This window comes from Trachypithecus francoisi, unplaced genomic scaffold (assembly GCF_009764315.1).
Source record: "Trachypithecus francoisi isolate TF-2019V2 unplaced genomic scaffold, Tfra_2.0 Lachesis_group0, whole genome shotgun sequence".
In the NCBI taxonomy this organism is placed as follows: Eukaryota; Metazoa; Chordata; class Mammalia; order Primates; family Cercopithecidae; genus Trachypithecus; species Trachypithecus francoisi.
This window is the reverse complement of record NW_022681453.1, coordinates 60173835-60189736: the sequence shown is the minus strand read 5'-3', so window position 1 is coordinate 60189736 and position 15902 is coordinate 60173835. Positions and strand designations below refer to the sequence as shown.

Sequence of the window (15902 nt, the reverse complement as noted above, 5' to 3'; positions counted from 1 at the left end):
CTTCAAATCCCACAAAATAGTCCATCCCCATACAAATTTTTATGCATAGTAGACATTACTGATTATTGGAGGGGGGGATTCTGTTGCAGTAATGCAAACAGCTTCCTATGGAAAATCTGACATCACCATTCCTAAAATGTCATTCAATCCCTGCCCAACCAAGGTGTTTCAGTGGCACTCTCCACTGAAACCACTTTCCACCTTTCTTCTCTCCTCTGTTTTCTCTTTCTTTTCTTCCTTTCTATCATCCAGGTCTTCTGGGTGAGTGCCAGAAAGCCTAATGCAAACTGACCTAGGTGAAAAAGAAGTTAGTTCTTAGAACTGAAAAGTGTAGGCATGTCCAGCTTCAGACATGGCTGAATTCAGGTACTCACGTAGTATTACCAGGATATGCTGAAGCTCTGCTTTACTCTCTGGCAAGTTCTCTCCCCCAGTAGCCCTTGGGGTGCCAGGCTGACATCCCCAAAGCTCAGTCTAGTAGAAAGACCATCTGTTATCTGAACCATCCCACTGAAGTCCTGGAAATGGGCCTCATTCAGCCAACTTGGAAACATGTTCATCCTGAAGTCATCACAGGGGCCAGGACAATTTGATGCTCCGACTGGCCAAACCTTAGTCACATACCCACCAGTGGAGTGAGAGCAAGGCCCATTGAGCTCTGGAAATGAGATCCTCCCAGGAGAAACAAGGGACACTGTATCCCAGACACATTCAAGGAACACACCCCCTTGCCCCTCTCTGGAGCTTGCAGACCAATCCTTTTCTTGTCTGGGTAGAAGAACCCACCTGTGGCAGCTCAAGATTCTGAACTCTAAAGGTCCTGGGAGGAAACCTGGTTAGACACGGAGCAGGCTTGTCTGGAGGTCAGCTTTTCCTGACTGCTGGGTGCTTTAGGGGTGGTTTCGGGGGGACTCTATGCCCTCGCCAACCTGTGCCCAGGTGATTTTAGGGCTCACTGGGGAGGGTGGACAGAAGAAGATTGTTATCCCCAGGTTCTGTCCATAGCTGGGAGCCCTCCAGAGGGAGCATAAGGGCTTGGCACTTCTGTGGCCTAGCACCCAGTCCAGCCTTGGCACATAGTAAGATGTGTGTGGACACACGAATGGGCCAGCGGGGATGGGAGTGGATGCTGTCCTCAAAAGTGGAAGAAAGGGCATAACGTCTAGGACTTCAGCACAAGGAGACCCCTAAGTAGTCCAGTGGCCTTGTCCTGCCTTGAGGGGTCCCCCTTGAGTCCTCAGTAGAAGGTCTCTGGTGGATTTGTGACATCTTGTCCTTTTGAAACCGCCCATGTCTCAGCCAGTTGCCTGGTCTGGCCCATGACCCTGCTCTGAAGGCCCTGATAGGGCCTTCAGGACACCTGGGCAGGGCAGGCAGCCTAGGGCCAGCACCACCGGGCAGGGGCTGGCACTCAAAAAGACAGAAAAGGCAGAGGGCCAGCTCAGCTCAGCTGGAAGGAGGAGAGGCCTGGCGGCCTGGCCTCTGGCTTTGTTGTCGGGGGAGGATGAAAAGGCTGGGATGGAAGAAAGGGGGTGGGGGAGGGAGGGAGGAGGGAGGGCAATTGGCTGGCCACCATGGAGGGGACACAAAGGTGAGGCCATCTGAGGGCTGCCTCCTTTCTTCTGCCCTATTGCTGCTGCCCGGCCTGACCTGGGTGGGCCAAAGTCAGCGGGTCCAGGGCGGGAGGGAGGCGGATGGGTGGGGGGCGAGCAGAGGGGGCATGGGGCACCATCTGGAGCTGGGAGGCCTCGGGTTCCGTCGTCCTTGGAGGTGGGTGTGTGGGTGGCCTTGGTGAGAAAAGAGGCCTTTCCTCCTCCAGGAACAATACTCAGGCTCACAAAGAGGCAGACCCACTCAGGCACCCACTGCATGTCCCAGGCCCTCAGGATGCACAGGGGGCTCAGTGAGTGGGGGCCCAGGCTCAGAAGGCCAAGCCCAATCTGGCTTTGATTCCCAGCTCCTCCACATGTGTGGTGGGAGCTGGAGCTGTTCCCTTCACTTCTGTGAGTCTCAGTTTCCTCGGCCGTAAAGTGGGTATGGGATTCTGCCTTGGCATAAACGTCCAGTGTGACGGGGGAGGCAGCATGGTGGTAGAGCTCTGGGAATGTGACCTGCGGCAAGCCATTCTCACCTCTGTGAGCCTCAGCTCATCTGTAAAATGAGATGAGAATAGTAATGATTATAATCCCCACTTCATGGAGTATTTGAAGATTCAACGTGCTGATGTGTTGAAAGTACCCAGAATAACGAAAGGCTTAATAAATATTGGAACTTATTGGGCTGGGCACAGTGGCTCATACCTGTAATCCCAGCACTTTGGGAGGCCGAAGTGGGTGGATCATCTGAGGTCAAGAGTTCAAGACTAGCCTGGCCAACATGGTGAAACCCCGTCTCTACTAAAAATACAAAAATTAGCCAGGCCTCCTGGCACGCACCTATAATCCCAGCTACTCAGGAAGCTGAGGCAGGAGAATTGCTTGAACCCAGAAGGTGGAGGTTGTAGTAAGCCAAAGATTGTGCCACTGTACTCCAGCCTGGGTGACACAGCAAGACTCCATCTCAAAAAAAAAAAAAAGAAAGAAAGAAAGAATGAAGTGGGGACACTCATTCTTGTCTATCCAGAAAAGCAAGGCCTATCCAGGGCAGGATCACAAAGGGGCAGGCCTTGGAGAGCAAGGAGGCAGAGGAGGAGGAGCCGTGGGCTATCTGTCGAGGTGGCCAATCAGTGGTGTCCCCAGAGAAACCTGCCCTCATTCAAATGCATTCCCCTAGCTGCACTTCTCGGAGGACAGAGCCTGGGCCCACACTTTAGTCTCACAGCTCAGAGATACACCCTCTCTCCAGCCTGAGGCTTTGCACCCCTCCCAGAGAGAGGGGCCTTGACTGCACAAGCTAATATGTGCAATAAATGCATCCTTCAGAGAAGGAAGGTGCCTAGAGAGGGATGGTAATCTGCCCAGGCTCACCTAGCAAATCAGGGGCACAGCCAGGCTGGATTCAGTCCACGAGTTTGTGGCTCTTTCTGCTACTTCCCACAGGTGGGTTGGAAATAAGCTTCAGCCTTTTCAGGCCTGAGGCAGCCACAAAGAACATGGGGTGGGCTGAAGTGCCAGACCAGTCACCCTTGGCCATGACCTGCCTCATCTGCTAACCTCTGTATGTTGCACATTTTCTTTGGTGTCTTGATGCTTCTGGGGAAACTGCAACTCAACTTGCTTGTACCTCAGTTTTCTCATCTGGAGAACAGGTTAATTTTAGTACCTACCTCACAGGGTAAGAATCCAATGAGATAATAGAAAGCATTTAAAATGATGCCTGGCACATAATAAGCCCTCCTTAAATGTCATTGTCAGCTGGCCCTGGCCTGTGGGATGCATTCCCACCTGTGGGGTGTGCCTGCATTTGCTGCACACTCCTCGGATGGGCTTTCGACCCCCGTGCCTCCAGCACTCTCCATCCACCTGGATCTCTGCTTGTCCCTGCCTGGTTCTACTCACTCCTGCTCCACATAGCTGGGAACATGGCTGCAGGGACCCCAGATTCATAACTTTTCAAATTCTGTGACCCAACATTCTGCTTCCCAGCACCTGTAGATAAAGTCCTAGGAAAGAACATGGATTGGCCCAACCTGGGTCACAGCGCCACCTCTAGGCCGAGACCAGGACCAGGCTACTAGGATAGTCCTGTTGGCCCGGACCAGGGCACACACTCAACCCTGAAGTGGGCCAAGAGTTGGGTGGCCATAGAGGTGGGACAACTCCCAAAAGGAAGGTTGCTGCTGTTACTAGGAGACAGAAAAGATTGCAGGTTAGACAGAAACAGCAAATGTCCACCTCATGAATTTCTCCTTAGAAGTGAAAATTCAAGTAATGTAAAGGCTACAGCTCAGCACCAGGCAAAGAGAAGGTGGAAGAGTGGGCATTGGGCCTCCAAGCCAGGCGTTGGGCTTTTTTTTTTTTTTTTTTTGAGACGGAGTCTCGCTGTGTCGCCCAGGCTGGAGTGCAGTGGCCGGATCTCAGCTCACTGCAAGCTCCGCCTCCTGGGTTTATGCCATTCTCCTGCCTCAGCCTCCCAGGTAGCTGGGACTACAGGCGCCCGCCACCTCGCCCAGCTAGTTTTTTGTATTTTTTAGTAGAAACGGAGTTTCACCATGTTAGCCAGGATGGTCTCGATCTCCTGATCTCATGATCCGCCCGTCTCGGCCTCCCAAAGTGTTGGGATTACAGGCTTGAGCCACCACGCCCGGCTGCGTTGGGCATTTTTTATGTAGTGTAGTGGTTTTCCAGAAAGTCAAAGGGCCTGGTGCATGGATGGTTTTCCTCATTTAAGGTGGTCTCATCCAAAGAGAAAATCTCTCCTCACATAAGGATATGCTATTTACCCACAAGGAGACGTTGGAAGAAGAGGCCAGTTCCTGGGCGGAGGCCTGGCTTGTCCTGTAGCTCCGGAGGCGCCAGTGTCAGGACTTTCACATGGCCTGGCCTAAGTCAGGGGTAGTATATATGGTTCTGCAGACCCAAGCCCGGTGAGCTCTGGAGGACACAAGGGGGTGGGCATCATGATCGCCAGATAGTTTTGATAGTACAGCCTGGGATATAGACGGTCAAAGTGGTCTTGTGTAGAAAAAAAATGACAAAAAATAAAAACGTGCCTCCTTTGGATGGAGAGGGTTCTATATTATATTGGATTTTTTAGTTGCTAATGACTAAAACCACTCTCACTGCCTTATGCCAAAAGAAAAGTAGGAACGGCACTTATTTATCAACTAAAAATCTCAAGTGTATGTAGCTTCAGGCATGGCTAGATCCGGGAGCTCAAGTTATGATACCTGGAATCTCTTTCTTTCTATCCTTTATCTTGTCTTTTTCCTAGCTGGCTCTGATTTCAGACATTCTTCCCATAAGGTAGCAAGACAGCTACCATCATCATCAGGATTAGCTCCTATCCTCCCAATCACCCCCAACAGAAACATTTTCTCTTTCCCAGTAGTTCCAACATAGTCCACGCCCCTCCTGGAACCAGTCACTGGTACCAGGGAAATGGAGCGCAGTATGCTGATTGGCCAACCTAGGGTCATGTGACTACTTTGGACCAATCACTGCCACTCTGATTAGCTAGGCCTGGCTGAAACATTCCCGCCCTTGGCCCTGCTCGACACGTTGGCCAGGAGAAATGGAGGAGTCGATTCTCCAAAGAACAGTAGTCAGGGGGCTGAACGGGTGGCTACTTGTAGGCAATGATGGCACCCAGTCCCCCTGAGCCAGGCAGAGGACCTGGCCAAGGAAGGGCGGTGGCTTCTTTGTGACTAGGCAGGGGCAGGAGGGACTGTCAGAATCTGCTCTGAGTTGGGGGTGGGGGTTTTTCCGGAGAGGACTGAGGTGACTGGAGAAGCCTGGAGCCACCCAGTCAGAGACCCAGGAAGGGGCAGACAGAGCCTTCAGACTCTTCATTTTGCTTCTTCATGATTTTCTGTCAGAAATAACCACTGACTTTTCTTTATTCAACCAAATTCTGTCAAGTGCCCGGAGAGGGCCCATGCTGTCCTGGGCATGAGGGAGGCAGCTGGGAAGAGGCAGAGACTCTGCCCTCGTGGGCCCACTCTCAGTGCGGGATGCTGTCGACCACCAGTAACTAAGCAGGTGGACAAAGGGAGGGTCGGGGAGTGTGTGAGTCAGCTTGGGCTACTGTGACAAGCCCCACGGACCGGGGGCTTCAACAACAGGCATTTGTCTCCCACAGCTCTGGAGGCTGACCAGAGTGCGGCGTCGGCAGCGTTGGCTTCTCCTGCGGCCTCTCTCTTGGGCTGGCAGACAGGGCCGCCTTCTCCCTGTATCCTCGCGTGGTCTTCCCTCTGTGCATGTGTCTGCCCTAATCTCCTCTTCTTAGAAGGACACCAGTCAGACTGGATTAGGGCCCACCCTAAAGACCTCATTTTAACTTGATTACCTCATTAAATGTCCCATCACCAAATAAGATCACATTGTGAGGAACACTGGGGGTCTGGACATCAACATATGAATTGGGGGGACACAACCAGCCCATCACAGGAGACTTCTCTGAGGTGTGGCCTTGGAATTGAGGCCTGAGTGGCAAGGTGGGGCCAGTGACTTGTGTGATCCAGGGCAGAGGTGACCCCATAGCAAAAAACCACAGGGCTGGGCACAAGCTTGGCTTGTCTGCACTGCCTGCACGAGGACGAGCAAGTTGGAACCAGACTGGATGCGGAGGGGCCAGTGAGGAGGAGCAGGTGAAGAGCCCTCCTCAGCTGTGCACACCGAGTCCTGCTAAGTCTCAGTTCCACGTGGCTCAGACCCACCCCCTACTCTCCAGCTGCACCCACCACCCAGCCTAGCCCCAGCACCACCCCTGGACAGCTGTCCTGGCCTCCTGACTGGTGTCCCAGCTGGCTCAGAACCACTGACCACGCAGTGCCAGGTTAATCTTTTCAACACCCAGATCCCACCTCGGGCCTCCCTACTCACAACTCTCCCATGACCTCCTCTGGTCACCGTCTTGACCCCAAGTGACCAGGCCCTTTCCCATCATCTGCTGCAGCCACGCTGACCCTCCAAGTCTCCCCTCCTCAGGGCCTTTGGGCATAAGACTCCCTCCACCATCCACAAGCCTGCTCCTGACCAATCCACATTCACCCTTCAGGTCTTGCCAGACCCCAACTCTTTAGGGAGGCCCCACCTCCATCTACAGCCTCTCCCTCTCGTCTTTCACGGCCTCTGAACTTTTCATGCCATTGCTAAGGACAGTGGCTGGCTCAATAATTCATCCTTCGGTGAATTAAAGAACCAAGTCAGTAGCTTGGGCTGGCAGGGCCTTAGAGGTCACCAGCCCAGCCTGACACCCTGCACGAGGCCCCAAGAGCTGAGTGTCTGTGTCTGTTCGCACACTCCTGTCGCACCGGTCCCACAGCCATCCCCTGCTCAGTAAAGTTGGGGGGTTCCCGAGTTCAGGTAGGGACCAGAGAGGAGTCACAGAGGACCCCTGAAGACTATCCCCTGCACCCCTTGTGATTTATTTTCCGCACTTCCTCTGCCGCCCCCCGCCCCCCACCCCTCAAGCTGTTCTTCCTCCTGTTGTTCTCTTGTTTTCACATGCTGCTCTCCGTTTCCTGTGAGGCTGCTTCGCTCAGGAAACGCCATGCAGCAAAGGAAGCCACTGTGTGCGAACCTCCAGGACCTCCCAGGGTAGGTGCTGCAGCGTGGCTGTGGCCTGATGGCCCACAGTAGCCTGGCTGGGTTCTGGGGGACCTGTCAGCTCTGCAGCTTCCTGAGACTTGCTGAGTCGCTGAGCGGCTCAGAGCATAAGAAGCAGAGAGAAAAAGACACCAGTGACGTTTCTCATCTACTCCAGAATAAACTGAGCCCAGGGGGTGTAATGAGCTTTTGATGCATCCCCCTGGCTTTGATGTGATGCCTTGACCTCTCCCTTGGTTACAGCCCCAAGTTACCGGTCAAACACTAAGCTACAGTTGCTGTACAGGTATTTTGCATATGGATTAAAGTCTGTCATCAGTTGACTTTAGGTAAGAGACATTATCCTTGCTGGTCTGGGTGGGCTTCAAGAGCCAAACAGGCTTCTGTGTGAAAGAGAAGTTCCACCTGTGGACAGAAGGGTGTGGAATCCATCTACAGCCAGGCCTACAGCTGTAGCTCTGAAGGGCTTTATGACAAGGAAGTGGGCTGTGTGATTGTGGGGGCTGGCTAAGCAAGCCTGAAGTCCACCAAAGGGAAGCTGACAGGCAGGTGGAGCTCACAGGTGTGCCCGTGTCTAGAGCCTCTGGGGAAGCCCATGAGCAGTGCCTGTGAGCGCCACCTGCCTGCCAGCTTCCCTTCTGTGGATTCCAGACTCGCTTAGCCAGCCCCCATGATCACACAGGCCACCTGCTTGTGATAAAGCCCTTGAGACAGAGCTACAGCTGCAGGCATGGCTGTAGATGGATTCCGCACACTGGCCCCACTTCCCTGGTCAAACCCTGACTCGTACAGGGGCTGAGGCAGGAGGGGGCAGCATTGATTAAGGAACAAAAACCAATATTTCTGAGCACCCGCTGGGTATGAGGCACTGCACTAAGGACTTTATCTGTACAACCTTATTGCACTCCTAAGCCATGCTGTGAGTGGTTTATCAGTGATGATGCTTTATGTTGCAAGAACATAAAACCCAACTCAGAATGGCTTAAACCACAGGGACATTTATCATCTCATGTGAGAAGTCCAGGGGAGAGCAGTTCATTGGCAGTTCAGTGAAGTTTTCAAGGACCTGATTCATCTTCAACTCTGTCTTCCTCAGCTTGTCATTTTGGCCTGTCAGCAAGGGCCCCTCATGGTTACAAGAGAGCTGCCATGGCCTCAGGCATCACTGCCATTTCCGCAGGTCCTCCTGGCAGACTTCCCCTCACCTCTCTTTGGCCAGAATTGCATCACATGCCTGCTCCTAAACCAATCTCTGGCCACGTGAAGGAGGCTTCATGATTGGCTTAGGCCAGTCAAGTCTCTCTGGGAGCACAAGGCCACAGTCAGGGTTGAGCTGACAGCAGATGGGGTGTGGTTGTTTGGATGGCTGAATTTGGTTTCTATCACAACCATAGCTGATCATCACACTCTTAGTTACTTGAAACAACACCCACCTGTGACCTCATAATTCCATAGGCCGGAAGTCCAGGCGGGCGTGGCTGACTTCTCTACATAAGCTCGCACAAGGCCAAAAGCAAGGCTCCCTTGGCCAGGTCTGGAGCCCCTGGGAAAGCTCATTCCAGTGTTGGCAGAATCCAGCTCCTTTTGGCTGTGAGACCGAGGCCCCCTTTCCTTGCTGGCTATCAGCTGGGGTTGCTCTCTGTATTCCTTCACCCACATCGCTTTCATCTTCCAGCCAGCAACAACCTGCTCCATGTCCTTCTCACACTTCATATCTCTCTCACGGCCTCTTCTACATCAGCCCAGAAAGCTGTCTGCATTTCAAGGGACTTGTGTGATTAGACAGGGATAATCCCCTGTCTTCTGGTCAGCTGTGCCATAGAACGTCATGCCATCTCCGAGTGATAGGCTCACTTCACTCACAGGCTTTGGGAATTAGGGTGTGGAACTTGGGGGCCCATTCCTAGACATTCTGCCCACCCCAGTGGTCACCATAGTGCCCACCCCCATGAGGCAGACATTTCATTGGAAAGAAAGTTAACCTCAGAGAGGTGAAATGAGTTTCTCAAGGTTGTACCAGCCAGGGAGTTATGGCTGCAAACAACAGAAATCAATGCTGCTCATTGCAGCAAGAAAATAACAGCCCTCCCTCCTGACTACCATATGGTATGCAGTCCTGGCCATACAAGAGGGTCCCCATCCCCCTCAGGGTGGTCTTTTTATCCACAGCCAGATGCTTGGTTTCATTTATTCCCTAACCTAATAGGGTTAGTTCTCTTAGCAAATCCAGAGGCACTGGCTGACTTTGGGAGTAAAGATGAGCCCTCAGTTCTCCAGCTCATTAAACATGTTTGCCTTGGACTAAATTGTCTCCATGGGGAGCAGAAGTCATCAGTTAAATCCGGGATTAGCAACTGCAGCCTGTGGGCCAGTCCAGCTCCACCCCTATTTTTATACAATCCACAAACTAAGAATAGTTTTTACATTTTTAAATGGTTGGGAAAAAACTAACAGAGGGATATTTCATGACATGAAAATTTCACAAAATTCAAATTTTAGTGTCGATGAATAAAGGTTTATTGGAACACAGCCATGTCCGCTTGTTTATATATTCTCTGGGACTGCTCCTGTGCAGAGTGGAGTAGCTCTGACAACAACCTCATGGGCTTCAAAGCCTGAAGTATTTACTCTCTGGCCCTTTACAGCAAAAGTATGCTAGCCCTGAGTCAAATGACAATGTGCTGGTCATTGGTGGCCAGCAATTCCAACCTTGGGATTCCTCATGTATCCTGAGCAGGGGACTGGGCAGGGGCAGGAATGGACTCTCTCACCTCTTGGTCCCACACGCCTTCCTGCCCTTCAGGCAGTCCCTCCCCGGTGATTTCTGTGTATATTCTTTTTTTTTTTTTTTTTTTTTTGAGGCGGAGTCTCGCTCTGTCGCCCGGACTGGAGTGCAGTGGCCAGATCTCAGCTCACTGCAAGCTCCGCCTCCCGAGTTTACGCCATTCTCCTGCCTCAGCCTCCCGAGTAGCTGGGACTACAGGCGCCCGCCACCTCGCCCGGCTAGTTTTTTTTGTATTTTTAGTAGAGACGGGGTTTCACCGTGTTAGCCAGGATGGTCTCGATCTCCTGACCTCGTGATCCGCCCGTCTCGGCCTCCCAAAGTGCTGGGATTACAGGCTTGAGCCACCGCGCCTGGCCCTGTGTATATTCTTGTTGGGATGTGTTCTTGCAAAGCGAGTCTGTTTGCACCCAGTTGGTGGCCTTGTGGCACATGTCTCGCCGTGCCTCTGACTCCCCACTTGGTGTTGGAGTTCCCACCCCAAATGTTGTTCTGTGAGTGCATCTGCCCACTGCTTCTCCCCTCTTCAAACTCCTCTGTCCACTCCCAGGGGTGGACACTAGGCTGCCTCCAACTGCCCACCACTCCAGATGACACCAAGTGCCTATCCTCCCCCATGCCACCGTGCAGCAGCCTGCTGTGAGAACTGTCCCAGGAGAGGGGTCGCTGGGTCTTGTGGAGACACATGCATGATTTGACCAAGGGATGCCGCCGGCCCCAGTGTGTTCTTTGATGTAATCAAATTCACCAAATTATTTTGGCTTTATGATTTTTGCCTTTAAATTATTGAGTGCTCCTCCTTTCCTAGGTCACAAGGGTATTCTGCTGGATATTCTTTTGTTTTAATCGTATCTTTCAGGTCTTCAGTCCACCTGGAGTCTACCCTTTTGGGTGATGAAGACAGGGACCCAGCTTTAAGTTTGTCCTGGGTAGGTTTAGGTTTAGCGAGGGCTGGCTACCTTCACTCACGTGGGATTTAGAAGCCCAGTCAGCCCACTTATCAGTGTTTGTCTTAGTGGTTTGGTCATCAGTCCAATAATTCCTATGAGGATGTGGGACCGCAAAAGGACGCTCACTTGTATATATTTTGTGTTTATATAAACTGTCACATTCTAGATTCATATAATTGTAGTACAAACAAGTGAGAACTACAGTTCTGGGAAAAATGACTATAAATGATTTAACTTTTAATGTAAGTTGTAGATCAGCACTGTCCAACTGGATTTTATGAGATGATGGAAACGCTTTCTGGCTGCGCTGGTAGCTGTGAGCCACGGGTGGCTACTGAGCACCTGATGTAGCTAGTGCAACTGAGGAACTGAATTCTTAGTTTTATTTAACTTTGATTAAATTTACTTTTTTTTTTTTTTTTTGAGACTGAGTTTCACTCTTGTTGCCCAGGCTGGAGTGCAATGGTGTGATCTCAGCTCACTGCAACCTCCATCTCCCAGTGATTCTCCTGCCTCAGCCTCCCGAGTAGCTGGGACTATAGGCACCCACCACCACGCCCGGCTAATTTTTGTATTTTAGTAGAGACAGGTTTTCATCATGTTGGCCAGGCTGGTCTCGAACTCCTGACCTCAGGTGATCCACCCACCTCAGGGTCCCAAAGTGCTGGGATTACAGGCGTGAGCCACCACGACCAGCCTGATTAAATTTAAATAGCTACCTGTGACTGTGATTACCACATTGGACGATGCAGGCCAGATTAAAACACTGGGACACCACTGCAGAAATTTATGCATTTATTTGAGGTTTTAGGGGGTAAAATGAGAAATGGAAAAGGAAAGATGAACAAGCAGGAAGCTGTAAACAGAGGATGGGAGTTAATATTTGTCAAGTGTTTACTGTGTGCCAGACACATATATCCCTAATTTAGCCCTGACTTGCACCCTATGAACTTGGGTGACTTATTCCCATCTAAAAGACTGGGAAGGCTGGACACAGTGACCCATACCTATAATCCCAGCATTTTGGGAGGCCGAGATGGGTGAATCACTTGAGCCCAGGAGTTCAAGATCCACCTGGGCAACATAGTGAGACTCCATCTCTATAAAAAATACAAAAACTGGCTGAGCGTGGTGGCATGCACCTGTGGTCCCAGCTACTGAGGAGGCTGAGGTGGGAGGATCACTTGAACCTGGGAGGTTGAGGCTGCAGTGAGCCAAGATCACGCCACTGCATTCCAGCCTGGGCAACAGAGTAAGACCCTGTCTCAATAAATAAATAATAAAATGATGGGGAAGTTGAGTCTCAAAGAGGTGAAAGACTTGGTAAGGCAAGCTTATTGGAGTGGCTGGCCCAGGATTAAACAGACACAGGCCAGATACCCCTCTTAAAAGGCTGTGTGAGCCCAGAGGCTCCAGGGGAGGGGGCCAGGAAGGTTACAGGCTGGCTGGGCACTCGCAGATGGGAACCCTGGACACCACCCTTCTGAAGGCTGGGCATGGTCCAGTGTGCTGACCTGGCAGCCTCCAAGTCCAAATCCACAGGGGTGGGCACCTCATAGTCCCAGGGTGAGGCTGCTGTGGCCAGTGGGATCTAAGGCTGAGAGCTGGGAGGGGTCTGGAACAGGGCATCTCCTTGGGAGCAGTATCTCCCCAGGGACTTTCTGGAAATTTGTAGGGAGGATGGTTTGCCTCAGTGACTGGAAGGGTGGTGCTTCTGACATGTGAGGGGCCCTGCCAGGGAAACAAGCCTCTGGGCAGATCCTGTACCAGCAAGCATCACCCCAAACCCCACATGAGCTCCATGTGCCTGCTGGACACATTTGTGCTGTGCAAGCCTCACTTTCGCCATGATGATCTGAGGCTGGAGCCCACCTCTGTCTTATGTATAAACACAGGGTTTTCCACAAGGTTTTAATATACAAAGGGTTTTCCAAGAATCTGATGCTGTGTGAGTTGAGAGAAGGGTACACTTTTGTTTGGCGTTTTCCAAGAGTTGCTCATCATTTCAGAGGCACATCAAAGACAGTGACAACACTCATGGTGCTGAAGCTACTGGCAGGGAATGCCTGGCCCGTAGTCCCAACTACTGGGGAGGCTCAGGCAGGAGAATCGCTTGAACCTGGGAGGCAGAGGTTGTGGTGAGCTGAGATTACGCCATTGCACTCCAGCCTGGGCAACAAGATCGAAACTCCGTCTCAAGAAACAAACAAACAAAAAAAAAACAAAAAACAAAAAACACTGGCAGTCCTTACGCTTGTACTCCTGTGAGTCTGCGTAGGTATCTGTCTATTTATCAATCTATCTATTAATCCGGATATTTTAAAATGCCAAATATAGGGAAAGATTATCAACAACATTCAGTTGAATGTTACCTTGCCCCTCTTAAATTTAAACGTATCCATCACAGGCAGGTTTAAGTATCTGAAAATTTCATTGTTTATGAGTATTTACATATCGAAATATATATCATAAAACTCCTTTCCTTTTCTTTCTCTTTTAAATTACCATTAGGGCATCACATTAATTTTCTTGAAGTACATCTGAAAATAGGGCATATTGTATATTCAGTTCATTTTGGGATAGCACAGGGCCATTGTAGAAAGAGGGTGTCAGTATGTTAGGGTCGGGGTCCCCTGCTGTGAGGGGCAGAGGTGGCCGGGGCAGGCACAGAGCTCTGCTCTCACAGCACCCAGAGCTCACCGTGTGCTGGTGTCTAAGCATTTGCCAAGTTTCAGATCTCCTAAGATTCATGTCATTTTTTGGTCATATCTATATAGTACCTGTATTATTTAATTAATATTTTTCCTTAAATTGACTCACTTGTTTACCTAGATAATTGTAAAAGGAAGTTATATCACTGTCATAAATGTAAAACTAAGATGGTTTGATGTGCTCATTAACTTTTTTAGTACACATTAAAATAAATGCTTAACTGTTTACAACAAGTGCACATACTCCTAGCCATTCATCTGAGTGCCACCTAAAATTATCTCAAATATTAGCAGGGGCAGGAGCTCCACAAAGTTTAGAAGGACCATGTCATTTCATTTCATCCTCATAGGACCCCCAGGCCCAGCTAGCACAGAGCCCCCAGCAGTGTTGACTGATTAATCAGGAAAATGAAATGGAGGTTCAGAGAGGGGGAGGGAGTTGTGCAGGTCACACAGCGAAGCCATAGTCCTGAGGGTGGAACCCAGGTTTGCAGCTCCTGTGATCCACCTCTTTGCATCACAGAACTGAAGGAGGGGTCTGTTGCATGAAGATCTGGAGCCAGGAGCCAGGAGTCGCCAGTGCAGTAGAAGGGAGGAAGAGCAACATCTGGCCCTTGTCAGATTGTGTAAGCCCCTGGGCTGGTGGCCAGATGTGACCATCGGCCTCCAGCAGGAGGAAGACTTCAGAGGCTCACCCAGCCTCCGGGTGCTGTGCAGATGTGGCCAGCTGGAGGGAACACCCAACCGCACACAAGGACTCTGGGGTCTGCCAGGAAGTGAGGATGTGAAGGGAGAGTGGGTGGCTACCAGGGCCTGCCTTTCCCCAGAACTGGCTGGAGCCCTGACAGAGGCGCTTCAGTAATGCCCGTTGAGTGACAAGTGTCTCTGCAGCTCACAGAAGGCCCCCAGCCCATTTCCCCCATGGCTCCCGAAAGACAGTGGCCCAGAGGTGCGGCAGGCAGGAGTGAATGTGGGAGTTGCAGGCCAGAAAGCACAGGGCAGGGAGGTTGGGCCTTTGCCATGCTTTTCCAGCACCAGTTCCCAAGCTGTGGTTTGGAGCTGAGAAGTCTCTGACTTCTCCTGACAGTTGCTAGCCTCTCTTGAATGGGCAGGGAACAGCCTCGGGTTCAGAGGCAGACAGAAAACAAGACCTAGCTACAACTGACTAACTGTGTTTTATTGTTGCTTTATGTATTTGTAGGATGTTAAAAGGAAAAACTTTGGACATATTAAATTTAACAGAGTTTACTTGAGTAAAGAACAAGTCATGAATTGGGCAGCTGTCAGGACCAGCAGAGGTTTGGGAAGCTCAGCCTGCTATTTGTTACAAAGATATGCTTCTAAATTGGGGTTTGATTTCTTCACATACTAAGTTCGGCTTCAGATCACTCAAAGTACAGAGATAGCCTCAGGCTAATGGCCTCTTGCTTCTTCTTCTTCTTCTTTTTTTTTTTTTTTGAAATGGAGTCTTGCTCAGTCGCCCAGTCTGGAGTGCAGTGGTGTGATCTCAGCTCACTACAAGCTCTGCCTCCTGGGTTCACGCCATTCTCCTGCTTCAGCCTCCTGAGTAACTGGGACTACAGGTACCCGCCACACCACCCGGCTATTTTTTTTGTATTTTTAGTAAAGATGGGGTTTCACCATGTTAGCCAGGATGGTCTCAACCTCCTGACCTCGTGATCCACCCACCTTGGCCTCCCAAAGTGCTGGGATTACAGGCGTGAGCCACCACGCCTGGCTGCCTCTTGCTTCTTAAATTTAACAATGGCTACTATTTATGGCAAGAGATGCTGGGTTTTCATTATTGGTTATAATATTTACTACAAAATAAAATATGTATTAGTAAATAAAAGGACAAATGACCAAAAATGTCTGCAGCTTAGGAATCTGCATTATCCTATCACGTAGGGTCCACCCCTCTCTGAGGTACACAGAGGGCTTAGCCCCATTCCACAGGACAAAGCTGATAGGAACTGGGAATGGTGGGACTCAACCCATGTCTTGTGGCTCCAGATCTAGTGCTCTTCCTTCTCTGGCCTTTCTGGAACAATCCAAGAGCAGGTGTGTAGGTGATAGGAAGAAACTGGATGCTTACCCAGGCTCTGGTCTTGTCCCTGGCCTGGCCTTTCTTTGCTCTTCCTCCCCTAAATCTCATTCATTCATTTGACAAACCTTCATTGGGCCACTCTGTCCCTGTGCTAACTGTCCTCAAGGAAATCCCAGTCTGGTGAGAGAGAAACACCATAACACA

General features: G+C 50.8%; 1 protein-coding gene across 5 annotated transcripts in view; it reads left to right on the top strand.

Moving 5' to 3' along the window:
* The window catches only part of EFCC1 (EF-hand and coiled-coil domain containing 1), a 49223-nt gene that overhangs the window by 8067 nt on the left and 25254 nt on the right, over positions 1 to 15902 (top strand). The window contains exon 4 of one of the 5 annotated variants that reach the window (XM_033210875.1): positions 4330 to 7135. The exons of the other annotated variants lie outside the window; for them this stretch is intronic. Within the exon in view, the coding sequence (XP_033066766.1) occupies positions 4330 to 4497 (168 nt within the window). The 3' untranslated portion in view covers positions 4498 to 7135. Of the gene's footprint in view, positions 1 to 4329; positions 7136 to 15902 lie in introns of those variants that run through there. 5 annotated transcript variants of the gene reach the window in all.